We start from the raw sequence: 26,772 nt of genomic DNA, 5'->3' as shown, positions 1-26,772 counted from the left end.
ACACACATTTGTGGATATTTTTGCTTAGCATATTGTCAGTATTGACTTGTAAAGGAGTATAAAATTAATTGGATTAATATTACACTATGCTAAACTTATTTTAATGATTTTCAATTCAAAAAAGTTTGGACTATGAACAAAAAAGTACTCAACACAAAGTCACGGTATGTGTGTGTGTGTATATTATGAAACATTCAGGGGTATCTGGGCAACATCGCTTGGACACCGCATCACAAATATCAAACATGATTTATTATATCTATGAAACAGTGACAGTTTATTTATGTAAAACTATGTGAAACATCTTTTTGCCCATATGGAAACCAGCACAAAGGCAGTCATAAAGTAAACCTTAACTAAAGACACCTGACTGCAGCGCTCCTCAGGCGGATTTTATTCCAGTAGGAAGGATGCATTAGTTCTGACTTGTCTTGAAGGATGATGGAGCCGACTGCAGCCATTTTATTTGAGGCTTTTTTCTGGTTTCATTGAGTCACTCTGAGTCTTGCTTCACAAAGAGCCTGCGATGTGAAAAAGAATAAGGGAATCGATTAAAACGAAAGAAATAACACCAGCGCAACGTGAATAATATGATATCAGAGGAATGGGAGAGTCAAGCCAACTGATCAGTTGATTCTATCTTCTTTCATATTAACAAAACAAGTAGCGTTTGACAAATATTTGAATAATTTGTAATAATTAGGCAGTCTTTTTTCTAATTTGTAGGAAGCTACCTGGTGTGTTGATGTCATTAAAATAAAAGGTAAATGAAGTGTTGCCTGATGAAGATTTCTTTATATGTTGCTGGTTGCTACTTATATCTGTTCACATAAAATCAAAATGTACAATGTTCATTCTAGTGTACATTTTTATCATTTATTCTAATTATTATTCTAAGTGAGACAATAAGATTGAGACAAAAACACAAAACGTTGTTGTCAAGTACATGTATATTTCAGTTGTACCGTGTAAGTGTGACCATGCCTTTACCACACATATATTATGTATGCAGCGTGACACAGAATCCCACTTGTTTTAATGTAGTTTGAGTGGGACTATAAAAGGCTAGAAGTGAGATGAATGGTAAAAGGGATAGAGTGAGACAGCAGGACAGGAATGTCTGTGTTGACCTTCTGGATGGCTTCGCTGGCAGAGTCGTCCTGCAGCAGTTTTGCCCGCTCCAGTGCCCTCTCAAAGTGTAACACACTGGCCTTGTAGTTGCTCAGCTTCACTGTGCAGGAGAGAAAGAGGATGTAAAAATGATCTAATCATAGAGCGTGGGGTAGCTCAAACACACATAACACCCACATTCACTCCTATTGATTCTGAGCTGTGTGTGTGGGATTAGATTACTCACGCTCACAGATTGCATTAAATTTCTGTCTTCCTGGGATTCTGGGCAATGTAGTTCGAACTGCGCCGTTTACATTTAAAGGGATAGTTCATTCAAAAATGAAAATGTACTCACTATTTACCCCGCCTTAAAGGGTCACGAAACACCAAAACACATTTTTTGAGCTGTTGACAGTCGTATATGTGTCCCACACTGCTAAAAACACTATTAGGACACCTATATTTCACTAAAAAGTGTAAATTGGTTGTTTTTGCGTTATTTCAAGCAAATTCGTACTTCCCGTTTGAAACGAATTTTTGAAGCTGCGTCACGGTCATGACATAATAGCCTGTATTCCAGCGTGCAGACTGGGCGTCTGTGCCAGAGTGTGCCTTATTACGTCTTACAGTGTGATGCATTAATGCATGAGTAAGGGTTGGTTCAAACCAATCAGCGCGCTCTATTGTGCAACTTCATTAATATTCATTAGTGTCACCGTCTTTACACCACAGAGACGCCACGTTGTGTTGGCAAAACAAGCGTGAAGTGTTGCTTTTACAGTTTGCTGCCATTAAGTTTCGTTTTCATTTTCTCCCTGTGAGAGCTCATCTGGATCACGTGTGGATTACAGTGTACGCGACGCTCAACAACAATAATTTACGTGTCTAAGGAGGATTATTGTTTACCTGAGAGCTGTTCTCATCTGCAAACGCTAAAATCCGGATTCCGGATGTAGTCTTCTCTTCATAAAGACGCGGCTCTAGTTGCTGGTGATTGTCCTGTCTCTACAGATTTGGTAAGTGAGTGACCAGTGCTCTTTGTATATTCAGTTTGTTCGTATCAAATAAGTTAACTATTGCATTGAGTGCAAACATGTTAGCACCGCATTTTGTGACCGGAATAACACACGCGGCTTTCGGACGCTACCTGCCGTGTGCATCTAAGTTTCCGGGAAATGCTGAGGGTTTTTTTCTCTCATTCGCTGTGCGGTAACAAACATTGCATGAAAAATACACGCATAGAGCAGATCCTCGAATCAAATATCTCATTTGTCGCGAGGGGCATGAATGAATTCCCTGAATGAAAGAGCCAAACTGCAGTTAAAGTCCAACATTTAATAATTTGGCAAATAATTCGACTACAGATGTCCATGTAGGTTAAACACCATCCCTTTCTCCTGTGTATTTTGACTGAAACTCGCGCGTGCCCAAATAGACACTCCCACACCCTCCCACTTTAGTTTCTCCGACACTCCCCCCTAAACAGAGCTGGACACCCCCACTTTTCTGACTTTTTCCAAAGAAGAGGTGTGAAAACACCCTGCTGAAACGAGGGGGTTTCATGGCCCTTTAAGTGGTTCCAAACCACTGAAGTATAAACTGATAAACTGAAGTAACTGAATACTTGTAGAAAAAAATTAATACTATGGAAGTTGATGGTTAGAGGTTTCCAACATATTTCGAAATAACTCCCTTTGTGTTTAACAGAAGAAACTCATACAGGTTTGAAATTCTTAGTCAATAAAGGGGAAAACAAAAAGTAACTGGTGATAGATTTTTGAAAAAGTAACTCTGATATTTTCTTAGGAATTAAAGTAATCTGTTGCTTTAGTTACATGAAAAAATAATCTGATTACATAATTTATGTAACTTGTAATGTGTTACCCCCAAAACCTATTAGAGTCACTACTTAGTTTTTCTAACTGAGAAACAACAGATAAAACACTAGCTATGTTTCTATCCAAAGAAGCAAATTAAACTGGAAGAGAAGAGAGTCAAAGAGAACAAAATCGTCGCTTCCTGATTAACTGGCACCAAATATCAACAGTAAAAACAGAATTTGCTGAGGTAGAAGAAGCTGCGTGAATCTTTTCTTTTATTTAATAATATTGCGCTCTTAACAGTTCTGGAGGTCATTAATAATATAATAACACTAATACTGAAACGGTTAAGGCGTTTTAAAATGATTAAAACCACATTTCTGATGTTTTACAGTGTGCTCAGCCTGCTGGTTTGTCCATTCACACACATATTTTATCATCACATGGTCTCTTATAACAAAATCACATGATTTGTTTATTGCGTACACTGGAATTAGTTTGGTAATGCACATATTTGGTTATTGAATAAAAAGTTTATCCTACTCAATTATAAGCATACATTTTTTATGCACATTTTTCAAAATTGATGCACATCTTGGCGTTTCCATCAACTGTTTTTTTATGCGCATATCCAAAATGTGCATGAAAATAGGTGGATGGAAACTATAGGTGGGCATAGATTATTTTTTAAAATTTCGATTAATCTCACTGTTATCTTGGAATTACTCCAGATTAATCTAGATTAAAATGGCTCATTTGAATTCTGCCGAAGGCATTCAGAATATGTAATATTCTACCCAATGTAATTTATTATATGTAATATAATACCCAAAAAATTACTAAAAGTAAGTCTTTGAGAACGGGTTTCTCAAGCCAGGTGGTGCATGTGATGCATTTTGGAAACAGCCAGGGGCTCATCGCCTGTTGAGAAACTGTTCTATGATAATTGGTGATGAAAATAAATGATGTTCAATAAGATGTGCTTACTAACTGTTTATTCAGTTAAACATGAATTTTGAACTGTAGGCCTACACAAGCTCGAAACAGCGATTTTTGATCACCTTAATCCGACTAAAGTCATAACTGAACTAAACAGAAATGGAATTAAGACATGTGGAGTATGCAGATATTAGTGGTATTATTGAAGTAAACACCGCAATCAAACTATTACAGTCATGTACAGCCTTATTTCCAACAAGATCCACACGCTACTGTCACTAGAGGAACGCACATACACACAAACAGACAAATCGTGAAATGGTGAACTTTTTCTTTCCATTACGCCTGCGTTATTAAATTGCATAACACTCTCACCAGTCCTTACTCTATATTTGCGTCTAAAGCCCCAGTTTGTCACAGCGGCATGAATGAAATGTTTATGAGTGAAATTGAAACTGCTGAACTGCAGTTAAAGTCACCCAAAATTACAGGAAACTTACATGAAAGCACTTCACGTAAACACCTTAATTATATTATTGTCTATTAAGGCAAATAGCTAGATTACAGATGTCCATGTAAGCGTAGTCAGTAGTGTCTTCGAAGTAAGTAAAAGATCCATAAGGGCATCCAGCTGATTTGATACAGAATGACACTTTTTTTTGTCAGACTGCTCACCGGTCAGGTACACATCCATGCTAAAATATCAAGGTGAAAGTCATTATAGCTTGCGTAGAATAGACCCAGCTCCCAACCCAACTTTGAGAATAGATTAACGATGATATTTTTTTAATCGCCCGATAAAAGTCTTGCGTTAACACAGAAACTTAATGAAAACATAGCTATTGACAGCCAATCATAATGTATTGCATTAGCTCAACATTTAAAGTGACAGATGACAAAAGTGTCTTATAATGGACTAAACATCTTTTACTGTAAATGCTAATACAAAATGGGCTTTTTTAACACAATGTTAGACGTAATTTAAATTAGAATGCTTTAACCCTTAAACTATCACATAAAGAAAAAAACTTTGGATTGCATTTATTACTCCTAATGTTGCTAGTTAACACACTCAATGCATTCTAATCATTTCTACCAAACAGTTGATATGTCGGTTTATAGTAAAAGTACCAGAATTAATACATGTACTATGAAAAATCTGATAATATGAAGTAGAATTCCAATTTATTTAAAAACATAATCAAAATAAAACATTTTTGAACTCTAAATCATCTTTATTTTTTAAAGTAAGCCATAAAATATTTCAGATTTCTTTTTTTTATAAAACCAAAATCAAGTGTAGTAGTGCAAAAGGATGTTTGTCTGATCGTTTTTGTAAACCAACAAAGCTGTGTGTGTAAACACCATTATTAAAAACAGTCATTCTTCAAATGACTTTAACAGTCATCATGTAAAACATTCAAAACATGGTCAACCATTTGGTTGAGTGGGCAGTTAAAGGGTTAAACAGACATTTTTCTGCATTAATAGCTAGAAGTAGAGTACTGTGTATACTTTTAGTAAAGCTGTTTAACATTTAAACACACTATAAGATTAAATATGACACAAAATCTGTGTGAGGATTTCATTTCTTTCATTCTTACCAGTGACATGGGTTTCTATTGAATTTCCTACTTAATTCTATTTGTAGAATTATATAAGCATATTATATATCACAAAACTGCTAGCGGGATGTCCTACAGCTTTTATATTTTCCTGTCGGGCTACCAAAAATTAATAATGGCAGGACAAATGTAGCCTAATTCAATGCTTTTGCATTCTTTCACAAATTGTGTAGTTATGTTGTATGTAGTTTTCATGGATGAAGGAGGCCACTATCAATGTGTTTGAATAAAAAAGGTACTTCGCTACGAAGTTGGAAAAACAAACAATCAAAGGTCGGCCTCCCAATTGTTTTTCATGGAGAATTCAAAAAATGTAAATAAAGCATGGTTATTTTCAAAAAATATATGTGTAGCCCCTAATGAATACCATCAAAACTGTTTTAATTCAGTAATGTTTGTATTCCTTTTTATTTAGTAAGTAATGTAAGTAAGTAAGTAAGTAAGTAAGTAATGTAGTAAGTGATCTTGTCTATTCGAGCCACTTGAATATATTTTGGTCTTTTAAAAACTCAAAAACCCCTGCCCGGAAGACTAACAGGGATTTTAGAATCTTACGAGCTCTGCCACTGCTCAGAGTGTATGCTCAATGTGTGTTTGTGCTCTCACTTCTCATTCAACATGCGTCCGTGCACTTGCATAGGTCAAAAGCTGAGGAACAATTTCGAGAATGGGTAAAAGCATACTTGACGAGGCATACTTGGATTTCGCACCCAAAAAATCTGCTGAATAAGGATATGATTACAAGATGTTTTCATCGTCTATCAAAAACCATCAAAGAAACTATCATGATATATATAAATAATAAAAATAATAATTTATTCAAAAAAAAAAAAAAACACTTTAGCTCTTTTATCTTCCAAAGTAAACCAGTCATGTGTAAACGCAAATAAGATTACTGTCTCTAATAAGAAATCAGTCTTCCTCAGGGCCGGAGTGGGACTCATTTTCAGGCCTGGAGTTTCAAGCCAGACCGTTCACGACTGATTCCAATTCAGTTTCTAATTTCACTAATCACATCTTTTTCAAGAAAACAGCTGCTTTAGAAATTCAAATGTTCAACAACCCTAACAGTCTTATATGTCTTTACAATAAAAATGAAAAAAAAAAAGTATAATAATTTTTCAGGTGAGATTCGAACACGGGTGCGCGGCGTTAAAACGCAAGGTGCTTACCACTGGATCACAATTGCGCTACTACAGTTGCAATAAAAAATAAGTAATGACTTGTGACCCTTAAGACACAGCATGACTTTCTTTTGATGGTTCAATCTTTTTCTCCCCTTTTTAGATTTCTGATCAAGTTATGTCAGATTTATTAATGTAGTGAATCATTTGATTTTCATTGAGCAGGTGTATTATTCATTATTATTAATTATTTGAATTCTTATATTCACTAAGGTGCCGCTGTTTGGGGTCGATAGTTACATCATCATCATCATTAACCATAGTTAACCCGCAGGCTGCATTTTTCTCACGGGGCTGTGAGAAAATAAATAAAAAGAGTGACGCTGCGGCAAAATAATGAATAAAAAGAGTAAAGCTATGGTCAAATAAATAAATAGATGAAAAATGTGTGACTGCTGAGAGTGCAAGCTGCTAGGGACACCGGCCCTCGCGGCCAAAAAACAGACCGGCCCACCGTCCGATTAGCCAACCTGGGCCTGGTCTTCCTGGTATTCTAAGTAGTGTACATTGTAAAAGAAATACAGGGTTTCACACAATTCCTGTTATCCCAACACAAATAAATTCAAAGTTAATTAACAAATTTAGGTTGTCCCTCCAAAAATCTCAAGAATTGTGTTATTTCAGCTTATTTTGAATAAGTACTTTGAACAAACAGCAATAATAATGTGTACACTTTAAAAAGTGTTGGGTTCCACAAAATCGATTTGTGTTGGGAAAACATGAAAGAGTTAAGTTAACTTATTAGTTTTTAGATGTTTTAGTAGATTAAACATGAAACAATTAAGTTGTCCTCCCAAAAATCTCAAGAATTGTGTTATATCAGCTCATTTTAAATAAGTAGGTTGATCATTTTTTGAGTGTGGTTTGGACTCACATTCTGCCTGCGCCATGAGAACGCTGGCATTGAGCTGCCATTTCTCATCGCTGATGTCATCGGCGGCCATGAGCGAGCGGGAGCCGTAGTCTCGAGCTTCCATGTAGCGCTTCAGCTCAAGGTAACAGCGGCCGATTTCATGGAACAACCAGGCTTTCTCTAACCCGCCACATGCTAAAGGCAGCTTCTTCTCCCAGCTACACAAACACATTCATGAACACACACAGTAAATGACTATTACAACAGTTTCTTCCAATGTAAACATAAATGAAAGACAAACACACTTACACTTCTATAGCTTGCTGAAATTTGCCAATCCGTGCGTAAACACGGCCAATGTTGTCCAGAGCCCTGGATTTACTGTCTGTCAGGTCGCTATGAAACAAAGCACAAGCCAAACACACCTAATGATGAACTGCAGTTTGTTAAACAACTAGGAAAAACTAAAAGTTCATTTTCCTGCTCACCATTTCTTGGCTAGCTCCAGATCTTTCTCATGATGATGCAAAGCTCTGTCCATATTCCCAAGATCCATTAGTGCATTGCCTGCATAGAGTACAGCGGCTGTTTTCATGATAGGTTTTGTATGTTTAAATCTTGTGTTCTCGGTAACGGATAGATCAGACTTTACCAATGTAGCTGTGCAGGTTCCCAAGCACTTCATTTTTATTGGGCAGCGCATCCTCAGACCAATCCTTCACCACCTTCATGAGCTCTCGGGCCTTGTTCAGGCCGCTTTCTGTATAGCCTGCACTCAAAGCTGTCATTTAAACAAATAATTATTACATATACAATAACATACAATAGTTCAAATGCACCAATGTCTGTCAATATGAATTTAATCTAATTGCAAATCTGTTTACATGTACATGTATGTGTTTATATGTGTTTTACATACATTTCACTTGAAACGTTTGCGCTTAAGAAAGTTTAGGTTCACATTTTTTAAATTATAATTTTTTAAATATTTATGTTTATTTATATTTATGGTTATATTTTTATTATATTTTTTATTATATTTTATATTTATGATAATTTTTGCAGATTAAATTGTTTGAAAAACATTAAATTCATTTAACAAAAATGTTAAAAATTTCAATTAAAGTTTTCATAATATCCACTGTCTCTTTTTGGCCTAAAAATATGATTATGTCTTTCCAGATTTTTATTGTTTCATTGCTTATTTGTAATATTGTACTTCTATTGTATTTACTTTATTTCAATTACACTACTTATAGGGATCATTAAAACTTATATTTAGATTACAAATCATTTCTAAAATTAAGTGCTTTATTAACCTTTTCGAACAGATTATTTGAGTGCAAGTAAATGCAGCCAGGATTTGCTTCAGTGTTCTTAGTAGGGGTGTAAATCAGCTTTGTCATCATGGTGGTACGATACGATATTGATACTCTTAGCCAGTGATGACATTTCGATTCGACTCCATATCAATATTTTGTGCCTAATTTATAGAAACAGTTTAATATTTATTAACTCACAAATGCAAGGATATAATAAGAACATTCAATTTAACTCTGTATCCCTCTATAACACACCACAACAATAAAAATGCTCTTTAGTTTTTAAAAATTAATACATAAAAATATTTAACAAGGGGGAAACATCAAAGACATGTCAAATAAATACGGAATTCTTAATGTGTGAAGTTCTTTGAATGCAAGTCCTATTACAAAATATTAAAATGGAGATACTTCAGTTAGAAAAACATATTTACTTAGAAATGTATTATTTAGCTGGACTTTTAACTGAACTCTGTGAGAAGTGCGCATTCTCAACCACAACAAAAATTATCTTTGGTTTTTAAAAGTAATATAGAGAAATATATAATAAGGAGGAAAAAATCAAGTAGAATATGATCAAATCAATACAAGATTCTTAATATGTATAAAATTCTTTAAGTGCAAATCCTGTAACAAAACAATAAAACAGAGATACTCTAGTAAGAAAAACATATTCTCTTAGAAATATATATTTTAGTTTGAACTGGGGCTGGTGATATCTACAAATGTCATTAGTAATCAACAGTAAATCAATGTGACTAAATTGCAAAACTAAAAGATTTTGGAGAAATCTTGTGAAATTTTGAAATTGGCTAGTTACATTTGAAATCACTAGATTTCACATCAAAAATGCAGATCAAACATGGTGCTGTATGCATGGTGGTGCAGGTCACTATTCAATATTGTGGCGTCAGTAAGTCTTTTTAAAAGCAAATAATAGTTTTAATCAGCAAGGGCACATTAAATTAACCAAAAGTACCACAAAGACATTTATAACATTATAACATAGAATTTTTCCACAGTTTTTTTTTCGTGACACTGAACATTCAGCGATCACAAGAATAAACAGCATATTAAAGGGTCACAAACAAAAAAAAATTTTTTTTTGTGTTGTCAGTCATATATCTGTCCCATGCTGCTAAAAACACTATTAGTACACATATATTTCACAAAAAAAATCGAAAATTGGTTATTTTTGCGTTATTTCAAGCAAATTTATTCTTCCGGTTAGAAACAAATTTTTCCGTGTATTAGCGTGTATTCCAGCATGTAGACTGCACTTCTGTACCGGGGAGTACTTCGTGACATCTCTGAGTGTGCTGAATTCATTCATGAGTAAGACTTGCCAATCAGCACGCTCTATTGTGCATGCGGTGCAACTTCATTAATATGCATGATAGCTTCGAAGACTAATTTAGTACCCGATACAGTGTTCAGACAGCAGAGAGAGACACCACGTTGTGTTGCCAAAACAAGTGGGAGAAGACGAATTGTTTGGAGTCGTCAGTGTTGCTTTTTTTATTTGCTACATCAAAGGTTTTGTTTTCATTTTTCCGCTATGAGAGGGCAGCTGGACTCACGTGTGGATTGCAGTGCACGCGACGTTCAACGGAAATACGTGTCTAAGGAACATTGTTTATCCGAGATCTTTTCGCATCTGGAAATGTTGACATCCGGATTTTCCGCTCGTCTCCTTCTTAAAAGACACAGCTTTTTTTTTGTATTTTGTATTGTATTTTTCTTTTTGTTGTATTTTAAACAATAACCCTTTCACAATAATAGATTTTTACTTTCCTTTTTGAGTCTTTTTTTATAAGATAGTTAGTCTTGTTGGGGCCATGAATAAAAAATATACAGTTGAAGTCAAAATAATTGTTTTCTTTTACAATTATTTTCCAAATAATGTTTAACAGAGCCAGAAATTTTTCACAGTGTTTCCTGTAATATTTTTTCTTCTGTTTTATTTCAGCTAGAATAAAAGCAATTTTTTTAAAAACTATTTTAAGGTCAAAATTATTAGCTCCCTTTAGCAATATTTTTTTTCTCGATTGTCTGCAGAACAAACCACTGTTATACAATGGCTTGCCAAATTACCCTAAACTGCCTCATTAACCTAATCAAACCTTTAAATGTCACTTTAAGCTGAGCACTAGTATCTTGAAAAATGTCTAGTCAAATATTATTTACTGTCATCATGACAAACATAAAATAAATCAGTTATTAGAAATGAGTTGTTAAAAGTGTTATGTTTAGAAATCTGTTGAAAAAATCTTAACAGAATCTGGAGACAAATATATACAGGGGGCTAATAATTCAAGAGGGCTAATCAGTTTGACTTTAACTGTATATATTAAAAAACATGAAGAAGTCACAGTTTTGTAAATGGTGCTGTAAATGCTTTTGTATAATGCTACATTTCTTGTTAGCAACATAAAGCCTCTGCAGATGTTCACCTGTGTCGATCTCCTCCAGACTGCTGAGCACGTATCGTGTGGGATCTGAGGGAGGCTTGTGCAGAACCTTGCTCCACTGCTGCTGCATTAGCTTTCTGTCTCTCTGACGAGCATAAATGGGTTTCTGCTGCTGCCAGAATGCCATCCGCGTGTCCAGATATGAGATAGAGCCTACGATCAGATCCTGCACGCGCTCTCCACTTCGTATCTTACATTTGACAAGATCTGCATGAGAACAGATTGTACCTTATGTAGAATTTGCATTGCTGCAGATACAAACTAACATTTAACAACCTCTATAAAATTAAACAAACAAAAACAAACACCTTCATCCTGTAGAAGTTTCTTCAAGTACTCTCTATCACTGTACAGCTCTCCTAGAAGCTGCTTGGCTGTTTTTTCACCTTTGTCTGTCTTCTTGCTGTGCTTTTTGGATTCTTTCTTATTAGAAGGATTTAAATTCTGGGGATGAACCTTCAGGATGATATATAGAACAAAAACATGTGTATTCATACATTGCAAAAAAGGCTCCCAAATATCTAAAAATTATAAATCAAGAAGCTTTTCCTGGACAAGCAAAAATATTGTGTTTGTTGTAAGAGATTATATGACAAAATTAAGTGAGTTTTCCTTAAAACAAGCAAAATAATCTGCCAATGGGATAAACAAAACAATCTTGTTTTTTGATTTGGCATAATATTATTTTGCTGTTCTCTTTGGCAGATTTTTTGCTTGTTTTATGGAAAAACACACTTAACCTTGGCATATTATTTCTTAAAACATGACAATATGCTTCTTGATTTAAGAATTTTTTGATGTATGGACTAGAAACAAGCCAAAAAACATAAAAGAGCATGTTAGAGAGTAAGAAGGGATAATAATAAAACCTCACCCCGTTATGGAAGAAAGACAGGTCACCTTTATTAACCAGCTTCACAGAGGAAGGACCTTTGGGGAGACATATTGCTGTGGGTTTTGAGATGTCTCTTTAAATATAACTAAAATATGAGTTCCATCTTTCTTATCGGGTTGTGTTTAAAGGGTTAGTTCAAAATTCCTTTAATAATTACTAACCCTCATGTTCGTTCCAATCCCCTGAGTCTTTTGTTCATCTTCAGAACAAAAATTAAGACATTTTGCATGAAATTCACTCTTGTGAATGTGCACACTATATTGACACTGAGAAGAAGAAACTGTTGAATAAAGCTGGGATGGTGGGGGTGGGGGTGGTAGGGTTGACAGAGTGCACGCGACGTGTCTGAAGAGCGAGGGAGGATCCGGGGGTGAGAAGGGTGCGCGACTTATTAGAGGACTGGGAGGGAGACGTACGATTTTCGCTCGTTTACAGGCATTATTCATTCATTTTCTTGTCGGCTTAGTCCCTTTATTAATCCCTTTATTAAACCAGAGCACCCTGAGGAAAGTCACGCGAAGGCAGGGAGAACATGCAAACTCCACACAGAAATGCCAACTGAGCCAAGGTTCGAACCAGCGACCCAGTGACCTTCTTGTTGTGAGTCGACAGCACTACCTACTGCGCCACTGCCTTGCCTTGCAGGCATTAATAATCACGTAAATGCATAGAGACTCCCGGAACTTTCGGGAGACTTGGTATGTCTGAATATCACGTTTAACAAGTGAGATATTGAGACGCGATCCAGCTGTACATACTTGGTTATCTGTTCGACGTGCAATGCTCTCTGGAGCTCAGAGGAGCGCATGACAATGTGTTGTCATCTTGTTGTCTATTGGCCATCGGCGATGAACGATGGCATCGTCTATCGCCCCAACCCTAATATATATGTATATATGGAGAATGAGAGAGCTCCAGGATTTCATCTAAAATATTTGTGATCCTGAAGAAGACCAAAGATTTGAGAGGTTTGGAACAGCATGAGAGTGAATAATCATGAACAGAGTTTTTTTTCATGGGTGAACTAACCCTTAAAGGACTTACTGCCGACTGAATTGTCTATGGCCTCTTGAGCTTTCTGAATTCCCAGCCGGAACTCCTGTAGCTCTGGTCGCAGCTTATGGCCTCTGTGATAGTAGACCAATGCAAACTCAAAATCGCCCATAGTGTACAAGGCTTCAGCCTTCTGATAGAGACCCTGCAATACATTATGAAGATATTTCAGTCAGTTTGCATCAACAGCGGGGACAGAATCCTATGGAGAACCCCCAAAGGCACAAAACAGGTTTCTGATACTTGAATTTCTTTCATAATTCCTGCATGATAACACATGCCTGCTGAGAACAAGCCAGGTGTTATCGCTATCACATGATGCTTACTTAGCAGAGTATCTCGGTTTGATCATAGTTATGTATGCATAGATGCTACACTCAACTGCTCCAGACATGTTTTTGTGTTTGCCATCTTGGAACAGTTATGTGTCATGACACACACATACACGCACACGCACAAGCACACACAGACACAATATAAAAATATACATGTTTTCCAAGATGCCACAACATTGCAAACCCTCTGGTTTTGCTCTTCAGTGTTTGGACTCTCAGTAGTGATTATTAAACCACACTGAACTGAGCTAAACTGAAGTGAACTTAAACACTAAAAACTGAACTACACTGTTCCAATTTACTATGATCTTTTATGTTAAGCTGCTTTGACGCATTCTACATTGTAAAAGCGCTATACAAATAAAGGTGAATTGAATAGGTTGTAAAAACTGCAGAGATTTAAACTTCCACAAAAATGAAATAAAATATAACACATGAGAATATGCTGGTTAGTGTTTATATACAGTTAAGTTTATTTACAGTCTTTTTCAAATATTTTTCCAGTGAATTAACAGAGCAGGGATTTTTTTGTGTGTGTGTGTGTGTGTGTGTGTGTGTGGAGAAATTCTGATTTCTTTTAGTTTATCGTGAATTAAAGCAGTTTTTACATTTCTAAAACAATTTTAAGGTTAATATTATTATTTTCCCCCAAGCTTATACAAAACCTTTTGTACAACCAAAATTGTTTTTTTTTCCCTAAATGACTCCTTGCTGCTGAAATAAATTAACAAACATGTTAAATTAAAATAAAATTACAACAGAAATAAAAAAAATTTATTAGGTATACCTTATTGGTACTGGGTTGGACCCCCTTTTAGCCTTCAAAACTGCCTTAATTCTTCGTGGCACAGATTTAACAAGGCACTGGAAATATTCCTCAGAGATTTTGCTCCATATTGACATGATAACATCACGCAGTTGCTGCAGCTTTGTTGGCTACACATCCATGATGCGAATCTCCCGTTCCACCGCATCCCAAAGGTGCTCTGTTGGATTGAGATCTGGTGACTGTGGAGGCCACTTGATTGCAGTAAACTTATTGTCATGTTAAAAAATGCCATGTCATTGGCATTTTATTATGCTGCATGAAACCAGTTGAAGATGGGTACACTTTGGTCATTAAAGGATGGACATGGTCAACTACAATACTCATGTAGGCTGACGTTGACATGATGCTCAATTGGTACTAATGGGCCCAAAGTGTGCCAAGACAATATCCCCACACCATTACACAACCACACGCCTGAACCTTTGATACAAGGCAGGATGGATCTATGCTGTCATGTCGTTGACGCCAAATTCTGACCCTACCATCCAAATGTCGCAGCAGAAATCGAGACTCATCAGACCAGGCTACGTTTTTCCAATCTTCTATTGTCCAAATTTAGGGAGCCTGAGTGAACTGTAGCCTCAGTTTCCTGTTCTTAGCTGACAGGATTGGCACTCGGGAGTGGTCTTCTGCTGCTGTAGCCTATCCGCCTCAAGGTTGGACGTGTTGTTCGTTTAGAGATGCTCTTCTGCATATTAAAGAAGATTTCTATTCTCTCAGTGTGAAGTATTTTCTAAGTGTAAAGCAGTTAATTTTCTCTTCTCAAAATGTATGTAGTGTTTGCAGCAAACATGCCAGCCTGTGTTAAAAATACAGTGATATGTCTGTGTAAGATGAGTATGCCTGCACAGGAGCAACACTAGGAGAAGGCTGAGTGACTGATTGTGTAGAATAACTGAATATGTAAAGCACTGATCATATATGTTAAATACTTCTATAAAGCTATATGTGTCAGAAGTTAGAATGAGTAATATATTATCAAGTTATTATCCTATCATAACAATGTATGTAAACACTTAGTTCCTTTGCATAAGTTGCATCTATACTTTGCTGACATAGACCTGTAACATCTCTGCTGACATGAGCTAGTGGGCTGAGAGCCAAGAATAGCAGGACCCCTTAGACTAGAAACCTATTCAAAAATGGTCAAGAGTTAAAAAGAGACTTAGGGGTGTGTCAAATAATCCTGTATAAAAATTGTAACAAACACACTGAAACTTTAGAAGGTGCAGGAGAGACTTCAGAATGCTCTGGGGTCTGCTCTGCTCTTTCTCGGCTTTATTATGGAGAATAAAGTCTATTTTCTGATATTCAAAACCTCCGGTCTGATAATTTGTAATTAATGAGAAGTCAATATTTACCACAATACCTCGGCTGTAACAAGTGGTAATTTGAGTTACTGTTGCCATTCTATCAGCTGGAACCAGTCTGGCCATTCTCCTCTGACCTCTGGCATCAACAAGGCATTTGCGCCCACAGAACTGCCGCTCACTGGATATTTTCTCTTTTTCTGACCATTCTTTGAAAACCCTAGAGATGGTGTGAAAATCCCAGTAGATCAGTAGTTTCTCAAATACTCAGACCAGGACAGATGTACCCAATAAGTGGCCAGTGAGTGTGTATAGTAGAGCAAAATGGAATAAACAAATCAACAATCTGACATATTTATAGTGGTCTTCTGCATAAATATGACACCAAACAATATTGGTTATCACATTTAAACCTGTTTGCACAGATCAGTTAAAGACGAGAGAGTCTTACTTATGTGGGTTGCCAAAATCATAGGTTGCCATTTCATCATAAGTTGCCAACATTTTTTCCCTGTTTGTCAACGTATTCTGGTACACCAAAAATAATTTAGAAATAAAACACTAGGTTTTATTTCTAAATTAAATGCATCATTTAGTGTTTTAAATATTTGTGTCTGATAGTTACTTAACTTTTAATATTATTAACCCCCTTAAAATATCCTTCTTTCAATTGGCTACAGAACAAACCAGTGTTATCCTATTATTCATAATTATCCTAAATTACATAATTGTACCTAGTTAAGCCTTTAAATTGCAGTTTGAGAAATCAGGGCACCTTTGAGGAATTAAAAGTTTAAACAGATATATTTACTGAAATAATATTTTAGTTACCGATCATCTTTAGAAATAGAAAGATAATTCAATTCAATTCAAGCTGTAAAAAAAAAATTACAACCTACAAAACAACAAACTTAATTTTTTTATTACAGATAAATTTGGGTGTACTGGTTTTTGGACAGTTGTAGTAAGTTATTTTGATAGATAAGCTTCAGATTTGGCTTCAGTACTGAATAATCTATTGTATATTTAAATATAATATTGTATAGCTTCCTATTAAAATATGAATTTAAAAGATAGATTTGTGAGGGGTGTACTCTTATGTTAATCACTGCTTGTATATTTTTTGGATGTGGTTTTTAAAGGTAAATGTAGGTCTAGGTTATACCATGTGTTTTAATTGCAGAACTCCTCTATTTAAAAAAGAAAGAAATAAACAGAAAAAAAACAAGTTCTGAAGCCTCAGCCAGGTAATAAAAAGTAGGGCAAATTTTACTCAAAAGTAACGTAATGCATTATTACCATATAAAGTTACTAAGTAACACAACTAGTTACTTTTTGGGGAGTAACTCAATATTGTAATGCATTACTTTCTAAAGTAACTTTCTGCTTGTATAGCTCATATCAAAAATGTAAATTGTAAACTTGGATTTTATTTCTTGTATAATGTCTTTTTATAATTTTATTTATAAAATATAATCGCTGTTGCTGTTGTTTATATTAAAAAGTGGGCTATACATGGAATTCAAATTACTTATCAGATATCCAGAGAACGATCGAATCAGATTATACAAGTACGCCCTCTTCAGGGCAAATGCCTTACTACACAGATACATATCAACGGTAACTTTACTGAAAAATGCATTTCAGAGCAAAAACGAGAGGAAAATAAGCCAGTACTGCAAATAAACACACCTTGAAGTAGTTTTTGTTGTCTTTAAGTGAGCTCTCGGCGTCTTTCAGCGCGTTTTCTGCGTCTCCGAGTTTAACATAACACCTGGATCTGGAAACTAAACAGTTCTTATCATCCGGTTGCAAAGTTAAAGCCTGGTGGATAACAGACAGCACGTATTTATTGTAAAATAAAACAAATTTAGACACACCATATTTTCAGATGTGCGTTTCACATAAAGCCTGCATGAGTTGGCTTACCGTAGTAAAGCTCTCGACGGCTTTGACATACTCTCCTCTCTGGAACAGCTGGTCTCCTTCAGCCATGTAGGTGGTGAAGGTGCTTTTCGGGCCTTGTCCTTCCTCGTTATCGAACATTTTAATCGTATTTTAGGCAAAATTATGTCAAAACGTTTCAGTACACATCTATACGTGAGGTTGCAGTCCTGTCTGGTGTATCCTAGCAACGTGACTAACAAAACACAGTGGGACCAATGAACTGTGAGAGGAACTTTGATTGACATGCCAACACACAGCACGCCATTTCACCCTAAATGTGCAAATTTACCTCAGAAAACGTTTCATTTATACTTTTTTATACTCTTTTAGACCATTTATACACCTTACTCTTTTGTTTTACACTATACATACTGTATACAATCATACTACACTGTAAAATCCAAAAATGTAAGGTTACTTGAACCATTTGTGGATTATAACAAACCATCTCAATCCAAAAACTAACCCTAATGAGTACTGTGAACTTAATCCATTTGAGTAAACGAAGCACTGAAGCACATTATTACTGTAAAAACCATTTAGAAGGCAACTCAAAACCGTGAGGAAACCAATTGCAACAAACAATTTGAGTTAAAAATTATCTATACTGTGGACTTACTCCATTTAAGTTGAATTAATGAGGTATTTATTAAACTCGTTACCTTAAACATTGAGTTTAAAACTGTTTTCAAATGAGTAGAATTAACTTTCAGTACATTTGGAGTTAACTACCGGGTTTTACAGTGCTTATGTGCTTTACTCAAATCAATTTTAAACTCATTTCACTTGATAAAGTTGACTGTTGGGTTTTAGTGTAATGATACACTCTAAAAAGGATGTTTTTTGTTTAAAATATCTTCAAAATGTTTGACATTTCATTCTGTAAATGTTTCTTTACACACACTTTGTCTTAGACATTTGCATGTTTAAAAATATACATGACCAAAAAAAAAATTTAGAATCTGTAATATCTTAGAATTAGTTATAATGTGGTTATTCTGCTCACAAAGGCTGCATTTATTCAAACATACAGCAAAATTCAATTGTATTAAGTATTTTTATTTAATGCAGCTCAAGTTTAATCAATTCCTGTGATTTAAAAGCATGATACAAAGTCTTCAGTGTCGAGACGAACATTTTCCAGCACACAGCCAGTCACTATTTAATGAACCAGCCTTTTTGAATGAATCATTTGAATGATGAATGAATCAATTAAGACAGCTGGCAGTTTTAGTGTCATGTTATGTTAATTCATGACGCTTAAAACAAGTATTTGCACAAAAATAAATGCATTTATATAATAGATATTGTTAAAAATACATTATGTAATTACCATTTTAAATTTATATATATTTTTTTCTGTGATAATCCAACTCCCATACAGTAAGTCTTTCTCTTTTAACAATTACATATTTTTTACGTGTGATTTGAGTTGTTAGTGATTTTGTACTAATATCTGATCATAATAGAAATGCAAATAATCATATAATGATTTTAGAAGTAATAAAAATTCAGCATTGAACCACAGGAATACATTAAATTTAAAACTACATTCAATACTTAATAAACCACATTTATTTGCTAAAATGTGTACAAATAACAATGCTATAGCTAGCAAAATTGAAGACAAAAAATATTTATATATCTTTTTAAAAATGTATTGGAGACATAAAAGTTAAGCATGTGGTGAAGGGGAAAACAGAAAGAGGCTTACTTTATTTACATGGCTTTTTTTCTTTAAAAACGGTCCATAGTCGAGACTGTTCCAGCGGCGTGAGCCAAGTCAGCATGGACATTATCTTTTGAATACACTGAAGATCTTTCAAGATGAGCAACGTGAACATATTCCAGACGAATTTACGTTTTCTGAACGAACTACACGGCCAGGTCAAATACAGCAAGAGAATGGTGGAGCGCGACAAATCTGCAGCATCCAACGTGGAGGAACACTTAGTTAAAACAGTAGAGATCACCAAACATGGCTCACTGATCATGCCTGCAGTTTACTTACATCCACACACAGACAAACAGACGCGCGCACGCACACAGCAGAGTAAATGGAATCAAATCCACAAATAACCAGATCAATAATCTCCATTTTTCCTCTCTAAATCAGAAGTTGTTATTATTATTATGAGTGTTGGCTAAAAATACTCTCTCCCCTATACAGTTTAACCTATACAGATCCTAGTGTATCCAAAGATCATCCATCCATCCGTCCGAAGCTCACGTCCAGCGAATTTACAATAAATATACATATCAAAAATGTGAGTGTCTTTCAGAGTTAAAAAAAAAAATTAAACAGTCATAAACTATCAACACAAAACAAACAAAAAAACACTTTACATTCCAGTAAAATGTACAATGCAGCAAGGGCTTGAATGGCAACATATGACGAAAAAAATGAACATTACAGAGAGGGAACGTGGCCAACAGGTGCTAAAAGATAAACTTGCACTCGCTTTCTCTCAACCTCTGTATGCAGTAGTCGAACAATCCAGGAATCGACTTGCGTGTTTTTATATATATATATATATATATATATATATATATATATATATATATATATATATATATATATATATATATATATATATATATATATATGTGATGAGATTTGGCATGAGGCGCTGCATTCATGTTTGCTGAGGTCTTTAAAATGGCTTGCAATGTTGCATGTATATAATCTGTGTGGATTCTGGCTTTGTACAGGTTTAGACAATCTATACGTCACTAGTAGTAATGAAACTCCTGTGATACACCTTGCTTTTTCATTAAAATCTGTCTTAGTTTGGATGATATGGAGCATTTTGCGATCGGTCAAGGAGAAACAGGAGATTTGCAAGTAGCACCTTCTTAAGTTCCCCCCCAAACATCAGCTGTTAAACTGAAGATTTTTTTTTTCCAAAATAATAAATGTGGAAATGATGCACTTGGGTACATTCGATATTGTGGATTAAGAAAACCAAATGATAAAAGAAAAGCTGGATTAAGAGGACACACTGATCGGAGTGAGAGAGAAAGAGAGAGAGTAGTGTGAGGTGGTAGAGTATGGTCTGCCCCTGCCGTTGTTGTCTTTTGTGCGCGAGCAGGAAAAAAACAAGCCAATGGCACAGATGCAGGTCCAACTGTGGCGCCCGAAGGCCTGATTCACCAGAGTGTCGTTCATCAGGAGAGCAGGGATGGAGGAGAGCAGTTCGGTTTCGGGGGAATTCAGAGGTTGTGGAACTACTGCATACGTGCTGGACAATGCCCAAGCTAACCGAACTGGAAGAAGAAGTTTCCAGGTCCAGATGCTGCAGGACAAAAAAAAGGGAAGAGAATGAGGAAAAAAGTGACTGTGAAGAATTGAATGTGTGAACATCACACAAAACTACTAAAAGCAGCTGGGGTGTGCTATATTGACCAATGAAAGCAGGGTTTTTTTTTGTTTAAGATTTTGATAATGACCATTTTTACTGAAAAATGAACAATCAATAACTAAAGTCACTAACTAATTATAATATAAAAAACAACAAAAATAAAAAAGTATATAATTGTTGAGAGAATGACTGTAAGAAAATTTATGAGCCCCTATTCAATTCAATTCGCCTTTATTTCTATAGCGATTTTAGAATGTAGATTGTGTCAAAGCAGCTTCACATAGAATATTAAAGTAAATTAAAACCGTGTCAGTTCAGTTTTCAGAGTTCAAGTTCAGTTTAGCTCGGTTAAATGTGGTTTAATATTCAATACTGAGAGTCCAAAAACTAAGGAGCAGATTCATCAATGCGCAGCTCTACGAGTCCCGAACCATGCAAGCCAGTGGTGACAAAAAAATAAAATAAAAAATCTTCTCCAATTGTCAAAAGTGAATTTAAAAAACCTTGAGAGAAACCTGGCTCAGTTCTCCTCTAGCCAAATGTCTTGTGCAAAGCTGCAGTCTATTATAGGTTTTTGAGAATGCCCTTCCATGCATTGTGTAACACAACATTAGGTGCATGAAAACATCCCGCTGATGTTTAAATCTGAAAGCACTCCATGTTTAAAACTATTGATTCTGTTGCAAAATAGTCGACTCAGGGTCGAACAAATTAATCGTGTTGGGTTCGGATCTTTTGTTTGAACACGTTGACGTTGATACGGCATCACCAAACATGAAGTGCCGGTTCCGGTAAAACGTGAATGCGGGGGATCACAGGACTGATCATGAAGCGAAGATGACGATCACTAAACGATGGAGATTTGGCTTAAATAAAGGGTTTAAGTTAATTTTCACAACAATACCACAGTATAGCCAACCGTGTGATGTGCTTGTTCCTGTCATTTTTCTGATTTTTGATACAATAGCTTATGCTGCAACGCAGAACTGGTCTGCCGTTTGCTATTAAAGGAGCAGCAGAGACTATTATGTGTGGGATTTTGTCAGACTTTGTCAGTAACTGTTACAGTTCATATGAACTAGTTTCTTCTTCCTCCGAATCATAACATGTAAGTGTAATTAAATTGTTGCCTCATCTTATGTAGTTTGCAAAATTTGGTTTTAATTCATTTAACTTGTAATGGCTCCAGGCAGCTTGTAATCCTGTATCTATTATAGACCAGTCCTGGTACTGCATCTCTCAGGTTAAATCTTTATGGGCTATTCACATATTGCATTCAAAACCATGTTGAAAACACGAGGCATGCTTCTTCCTTTACTGATATAAATGTTTTTGTGAACTCGTGATCCTTTGCCGTTTGTCTATGCTATGGCCACCATCAGCAGTTTATGCACGTATGGCACGGTCAATTTTCAAAATAGTTCAACTTTTGCCACTGTGTGGATTAACAGATTCATTGAGTCATTCACATGATTCATTCAAAAGACTGGTTCATTTATGCAAGTGACTGGCTGTGTCTGAATTTGCACAGAGCTAGTCACTTAATGATAAAGATCATGAAGTAATTACGCATTTGATTTGGCACTTAGGAAAACGTGATTTCACCTTTTTTCAAAATGCAAAGGCACTATCTTTATGATTAAATCAACCAAAGGCTCAGTCTTCATTCAAAGTGGATACATTTTTTCAGGAAATTTTAATTAGCGAAACAAAATAAACAATATTGTGTCTAAATTAATTCTTTAATAATAAAACCTTTTCCCAATCCTGTCCCCCTCCCAACTTACTGTCATGTCAAATCAAGATGCCAAAAAAAAAAAAAATAATAATAATAATAAAAAATAAAAACACAACAACAAAAAAATAAACTGATAATTCCATATCCACAGGGATATTTTTGTGTTCAAAACTCGAAAGCTATGGTCATTCTGACTGAATTCGTACAGTAAAGCTTTTGTGCTCTCAACAGACACTTTATTTTTGCTAAAGTGAGTAATAAACTTGATAATATGAGCACAAACATCCCATAACAGTGCTTTCGTGGATGATCAATATCACACACCCTTTGTAGAGTCTTCAAACATATTTCCGTCCAAATAAAAGTTTGGGTTCAGATTGTTTTTCCAATAAAAATAATTAGTTGTATTAAATAACAGTGAAGATACTTATACTGACAAAAATAGTTTAAAGTAAACACTCTTCTTTAAGTAATCTTTCATTCATTAAAAAAATATTTTCACACAAAAATAAACAACACTGATATCAGACAGAAAATCAGTGTATGAGACTGATTTCTGAAGTATACTGCAATACTGAAGACAAGAGTAAATGATTTCTAATATTCTTATTTTTTGTATGTCTGAAATATTTTGAAAGCATACTGATCCCAAACCTTTGCTTGTTAGCGTTCAGTGGTTTACAGTCTAAACCAGTGAATTATGGACGATGAAGACAAAGTACATGAAATACTACCTTCAAAACTAAACCCACCAGGGCCGCCAAAGAATGCTTTGAAGATGTTGTTGGCATCAAAGTCTGAAAGAGAAGAAAATAGAGACATAAAACAATTCATCGTGATCATTTAACAAGCTTAAAATACATTTCCTGTGTTTGACACTATAGATTGAGAGTAATTGGTTTTACACATTTGGTTTCCAATACTTGAGCATTTCACCATAAAAAAGTAACAATGTAAACACTTTATTGAATTTTGTAATTTATTTAATTAATTAATTATTTCATTTATCAGAGACCCCCCCCTCCCCCTCATAATTTAACCCATATTACCCCATCATTTAAATGTCCGATACATATTCTAAAGCAAAACACTTAACCTTTTCAGCAAAAAAACAGTAAACCTTTTGTGTAAATTGTCCCAAAGCCTGGTGCTTAGACACAGAAACAAACCAACGGAGTCAAGAAAACAGTCAAGTCATGCCCTGAAGAGCAACTTTAAGTGAATTCAAAAAAACAGCCTTGATTGAGTCAATGCTGGAAATGAAACTGCTTAATTTAATTCCCTCTGTTGTCTGCACTCAGCATTAGTCTTTTAAAGTTCTGTTTACTCAAGAGCTGACACTTGGATTATTCAGCACAGCCATGGCATGACGCTTTCAATAAGATCTAGGCTTTTAAAAGAACATAAATGACATTCGCTTTCAATAAAAACATCATTCCAATGCTAATAGACAAGGAACTGATTATTTTGTCTCTGCAGGTGACTGTAATGAGGGCCCAAAAACAAATAACATTTCTGATGACAAGCTAGTTGATAAAGTCTATACGGAAAATAGCAAAAACAAAACAATGACTGCATACATTCACCTGTCACTTTATTTGGTAAACCGCTAGAAGATTGTTCTGTTTTGCTGTCTTTAATCGTCTGAAATAGTCTACTACTGGAGTACACTTACTGGCCACTTTGTTAGGCCACCTGTCCAATTGCTCGATAATGCAAATTTCTAATCAGCCAATCACAATGCAGCAACTCAATCTGCAGCAGTTTAAACAGAGCATCAGAATGGTGAAGAAATGTGTCCGATCTGAGTATTTCAGAAACTGCTAATCTACTGGGATTTTCACGAACAACCATCTCTAGGGTATACAGAAAAAGGTGCAAAAAGCGGCAGTTCTGTGGGCGTAAATGCCTTGTTGATGCCAGAGGAGAATGGCCAGACTAGTTCGAGCTGATAGAAAGACAACAGACACTCAAATAACCACTTGTTACAACAGAGGTATGCAGAAGAGCATCTCTGAAGGGACAGAAGACCACACCGAGTGCCACTCCTGTCAGCTAAGAACAGGAAACTGAGGCTACAATTCGCACAGGCTCACCAAAATTGGACAATAGAAGATTGGAAAAAGGTTGCCTGGTCTGATGAGTCTCGATTTCTGCTGTGACATTCGTATGGTAGGGTCAGAATTTGGCGTCAACAACATGAATATGCAAATCATTAAATTTGTCAAGTAAACGGAGCGTCATATGTTGTCTATTTAAAAACATTAGACTTATAATATTTAAAGTTAATATTAGTGTTGCTATAGATGTTATAAATAAAAGACGTAATGTTGAAAAGGTGAAACTTAAAGTAAAGTCTTTGATTAAAATGACAGGTAAAAGTGAAATTATAAGCATGTGTATATCTGTGCATGTATATAGGCATATTTATTTCCCCCTCTATCAATGCTGAAGTAATGATGATAGTTGACCTCTTGTTATATTATTTGAGTGTTGTTGAGATATTTAAAATGAGTCATGTGACCATAGCACTCAAAAGAGGCTCTAGATGCCCCTGATCATGCCCCGATGAAAGCAGTTCCTTGCCGTAACATGTAGGTTTAGGGATAAAGCCTTTATTTACATGGCTTTTAAATTTTCCACATTTTTCTAGTGCCTTGGACTGATTTTTGTTGTAGCACAGACACATAATTTAAGCTACCCCTGAGCACTTTTTGTTTGATTTTGGACAAATGATATTTTGAAAAATGTCAGTAACCAAACAGAGCTAGCAACACGTTTACTGCGATAGATAGAAAATAAACAGTATGGGAGTAAATGGCGAGAAGATCTGTTGTTACTGACTTTCTTCCAAATATCTTGTATATAGTTTGTTTTTTAGCAGAACAAAAAAAAAAAAATAGGAACAACTCGAGGGTGAGTAAATGATGGATGAAGTTTAATTTTTGTGAAAATCATCTTCCATATTGAAATAGTGCTGACAGAAAGAGAAAGTGTGTGAGAATGGAAGTGTGAAAGGGACAAACCCATGTTCATGTCATCGTCCTCCAGGTCGTGGCCGCTGTCATATCGTGTCTTCTTTTTGGGGTCGGAGAGCACAGTGAAGGCCTCGCCGACCTCTTTAAACTTCTTCTCTTCCTCTTTCTGCACCTCAGCGCTCGCACCGCTGTGTCGGTCTGTGAAGAACACATGACCCTTACTTTGTAGCGTATACCATGCCTACTAAGTTCAAATCAAATCCATTCTAGCCAAGAGAAAACCATAAAAGTCGTATACATATCTCAACTTTTAATGGAAATGAGCAGGAAGTGAACAGGATTTGCAAAAAACTTGGATTAAAAGATCTGTTCCAACTCTCTGCGATCAGCTGCAGCTCAAGAATGACTTTTACAAGTTTAAAAAAATTTTTAAAACCCTGCATGTTTGTAATAGAATAGAGAGGAAGCATTTACATTTTATTTAATTTCCTGAAGTTTACACACAACATGTGAACAGGCCTATAAACAACAATGGAGGACATTCAGCAGACTCTTTTTTTTTTTTTTTCCCCTAATAGCATGTGGCTGTTTGTCACAAGATGATGACAAACGTTATGCATGGTAGAGTGCTGTGTGCCGTCATTGTGTTATTAGGATCATATCTGGATAATTTCTTGCCTCAGTAGTTCAAATACTTTAATGCAAAAAATCAGATCCCAATATTCTGAATACGCATATGAAGCAAATATAACGTTTTTCCGCCTAGTAAATAAGGTTGCTATTACACTTTCAAAGATCGTTAAAGTTCACGAATGTTAATACTGAAGCAAAACAGGAGTAAAAAACTAATCAACAAATGTTCTCACAATTATGGCAAGTAAAAAAAAACAATAGAAAAAACATGCAAAACAAACTGCGCTTAAAGCATCTTCACTGGAAGGAAAAAAATAAATAAATAAAACTTGGTTTGTTTGTTATTAAAGCTACAAAAATCCTTC

At 35.4% G+C, this 26,772-nt stretch overlaps 2 protein-coding genes across 9 annotated transcripts in view; both read right to left on the bottom strand.

The window, feature by feature from the left end:
* Positions 1-249: 249 nt before the first annotated feature.
* Positions 250-20,034, bottom strand: odad4 (outer dynein arm docking complex subunit 4). 6 transcript variants are annotated; one of them, XM_087242332.1, is made up of 12 exons: positions 17,679-20,034; positions 17,442-17,529; positions 13,267-13,420; positions 12,202-12,275; positions 11,636-11,783; positions 11,310-11,534; positions 8,187-8,315; positions 8,023-8,101; positions 7,844-7,930; positions 7,556-7,752; positions 1,131-1,231; positions 250-521 (listed from the first exon to the last, which is right to left on the bottom strand). In XM_087242332.1, the coding sequence occupies exons 1-12, from the start codon at positions 17,939-17,941 to the stop codon at positions 486-488; spliced, it is 1,581 nt and encodes a 526-aa protein (XP_087098458.1). In that variant the 5' UTR covers positions 17,942-20,034; the 3' UTR covers positions 250-485.
* dnajc7 (DnaJ (Hsp40) homolog, subfamily C, member 7) overlaps positions 19,384-26,772 on the bottom strand; it is a 30,739-nt gene continuing 23,350 nt past the window's right edge. Inside the window, 3 exon segments of one of the 3 annotated variants that reach the window (NM_001441648.1) lie at positions 19,384-20,992; positions 23,531-23,593; positions 25,823-25,972. In NM_001441648.1, the coding sequence (NP_001428577.1) occupies positions 20,955-20,992; positions 23,531-23,593; positions 25,823-25,972 (251 nt within the window). In that variant the 3' untranslated portion in view covers positions 19,384-20,954. 3 annotated transcript variants of the gene reach the window in all.

The sequence above is a fragment of the Danio rerio genome, chromosome 3 (assembly GCF_052040795.2).
Source record: "Danio rerio strain M-AB ecotype USA chromosome 3, GRCz13ab, whole genome shotgun sequence".
NCBI lineage: Eukaryota > Metazoa > Chordata > Actinopteri > Cypriniformes > Danionidae > Danio > Danio rerio.
Note: the sequence above shows the minus strand (reverse complement) of the source record. Positions and strands in the feature narration are given on the sequence as shown.